The sequence below is a fragment of the Cryptotermes secundus genome, unplaced genomic scaffold (genome assembly GCF_002891405.2).
Source record: "Cryptotermes secundus unplaced genomic scaffold, Csec_1.0 scaffold832, whole genome shotgun sequence".
Classification (NCBI taxonomy): Eukaryota; Metazoa; Arthropoda; class Insecta; order Blattodea; family Kalotermitidae; genus Cryptotermes; species Cryptotermes secundus.
The window spans coordinates 264,117-266,531 of NW_019734324.1; the positions used below are offsets into that span (position 1 = coordinate 264,117).

The following is a 2,415-nucleotide window of genomic DNA, read 5'->3' on the forward strand; positions in this document are numbered from 1 at the left end:
GATAAAGCATCTCCTTGTTTTAGACCATTCTGGATAGGAAATTTATCAGACAAATGTTTCCATACAGAGACTTTACTATAAGTTTCGTTTAAACACATTTTAATCAACCTAACTAGTTTCATGGATATCTCAAACTCTTATCAGAATATATATATATGTGTGTGTGTGTGTGTGAATATGTATATTCATTAATAAACTTCATTACAAATAACAAAGAACATTTTGAGATGAATGCAGATGTACACAGTGTTAACACAAGACACAAACAGTGTCTTCATAAACGAATTGCTAACCCCTCATGCTTTCAGAAAAGCGCATATTATGCTGGTATCAACATTTTTAATAACGTGCCATCTGATCTCAAAGGTCTTATGAATGAAAAGGCATGATTTAAAATAGCACTGAAATGATACTTAAATACACATCATTCTACTCTGTTGATGAATACCTATTGTCTAGAAAATAACTTATGTATCTTTAACTAGCCTTGTGTGTAGTCACTGTGTATTCTTGGTTNGGAATGCGAGAGTTGAACGTGCATTCAATATTCCTAGCAAGTGTTGTGCTTTTACACATCGACATTTGTAGCAGCGTCCACGCAGCATATATACTGTGTACAGTTAAACAACGCCAGTGTTTTCTTGTTAGTACCATGTGCCTCTGATGATGGTTTTATTAAAACCGAAACATGTAAGGTAAAAGTGATAAAGAAGTGACCTAAAAAACATTGTTACACTCGACGGACTTTCTATTGACTTTATGAGTGATAGTGTAACGGACCAAAAATGAAGCAATTCAAAATATTATGAGTGATAATACATAAATAAGTGTGATGTGTTCATTGTATCTAAATACTTTTTGTATAATATTTTCTGTTTATGAAGTCAGATGAGCTCCCATAACAGTATTTTTCCAGAAGTTATTACATTCTGAGATGTGATGTTTTTACGGAAGATTGCTGTCTTCTGGGTCATGATACCATGTAGTCTGACAGATTATAATCAGTGTTTTGGAGGAATATGCTGCCTCCATATTCAGGGTAGAAGACTGTTCTTCCTTGTGCATGGAGGCAATAAGTTATTATATTTTCAGAACACAGTTCTCTTAAATCTTGTTCTTTCCAAAGATGTGACTGTGCATTCAGTAAGGTATCTCTGTAAATATTAATTTTTATAACTACAAAATTAATAATTTTCCTTCATGCCAAAAAATTTGATGTTCTTCAAGCTAGTTATTTCTGTCTTTACAGAACCACCACCTCGTATTGACCCATGCAGACCATCCCCTTGTGGCCCAAACAGCCAATGTCGAACATCAGACAGCCATGCAGTGTGTTCGTGTCTCCAAGGCTATGTGGGCACTCCACCATCATGTCGTCCTGAGTGTGTTGTGAGTGCAGAATGCCCTCAGACACGCGCCTGTGTTAATCAGAAGTGTACTGATCCATGCTTGGGCTCATGTGGTCTTGGAGCTCGATGCGAAGTAATCAACCACAGTCCCATCTGCAGCTGTCGTGAAGGCCAGACTGGAGACCCTTTCCAGAGCTGCTTTGACATTCAGCGTAAGTTAGAATTGTGACTGAGTAATTAAAAAGGCGTGTTTTACCTTATATATGTAATTTAAGAATCAACTATTAATTTAGGATGGTTATAATTCATATTACTAATAATGTATTTCAGAACTTTCAGCACATTCTTCAACTTTGAATATCTTTTGTGTACTGTTTTATCATTTCCAGCTCCTCCAAGACTGCCTCCAGTACCTGAGAATCCATGTGTACCAAATCCCTGTGGGCCGAATGCTCAGTGCCAAGTCTCTGGATCATCTCCTGCCTGTTCTTGTCTGGATGGATATATAGGTGCATCGCCAAATTGCAGACCTGAATGTGTCATCAATCCTGACTGTCCAAGTCAACAAGCATGCTTGAACAACAAATGTCGTGATCCTTGCCCGGGCTCATGTGGAACAAATGCACAATGTCAGGTTGTCAGCCATGCTGTGACATGCTTATGTTCACCAGGCTTCACTGGCAATCCCTTCATACAGTGTGTTGCCCAAAAGAGTAATTCTTTAAATATAGGATGGGGTACCCAAAAGAAACCGAACTAATTTTTTTGTGGGCAGAGCTTTTGTAGTACCACGTTTTGCCGCTATGAGCGCATAGAGCTAACATTCCTGAGTCGATAAGCCGACTACCGTTGCTTCAGAAGGTAAGGACTAGTTTCGGCAGAGTTTATAGTGACAACTATTTTGTGTGATCGTCGTTTTTGCAATGGCCCGAACACATGAAAATGTTGAAAAAATTCGTGAAATCATCAAGGAAGATCGACGACGGACCATTGAAGAAATTGTGGAGCTGTCGGGAGTGACTTGGAGCTCAGCGGCCAGATTTGTGGCAGTCGGATGACTGGTTTT

General features: G+C 38.7%; 1 protein-coding gene across 1 annotated transcript in view; it reads left to right on the forward strand.

Annotated features, from left to right (window-relative positions):
- LOC111868671 overlaps window positions 1–2,415 on the forward strand; it is a gene marked incomplete at its 5' end in the record, with an annotated part of 256,954 nt that overhangs the window by 222,481 nt on the left and 32,058 nt on the right. The window contains 2 exon segments of the mRNA XM_033753134.1: window positions 1,250–1,561; window positions 1,739–2,062. Of these exon segments, the coding sequence (XP_033609025.1) occupies window positions 1,250–1,561; window positions 1,739–2,062 (636 nt within the window).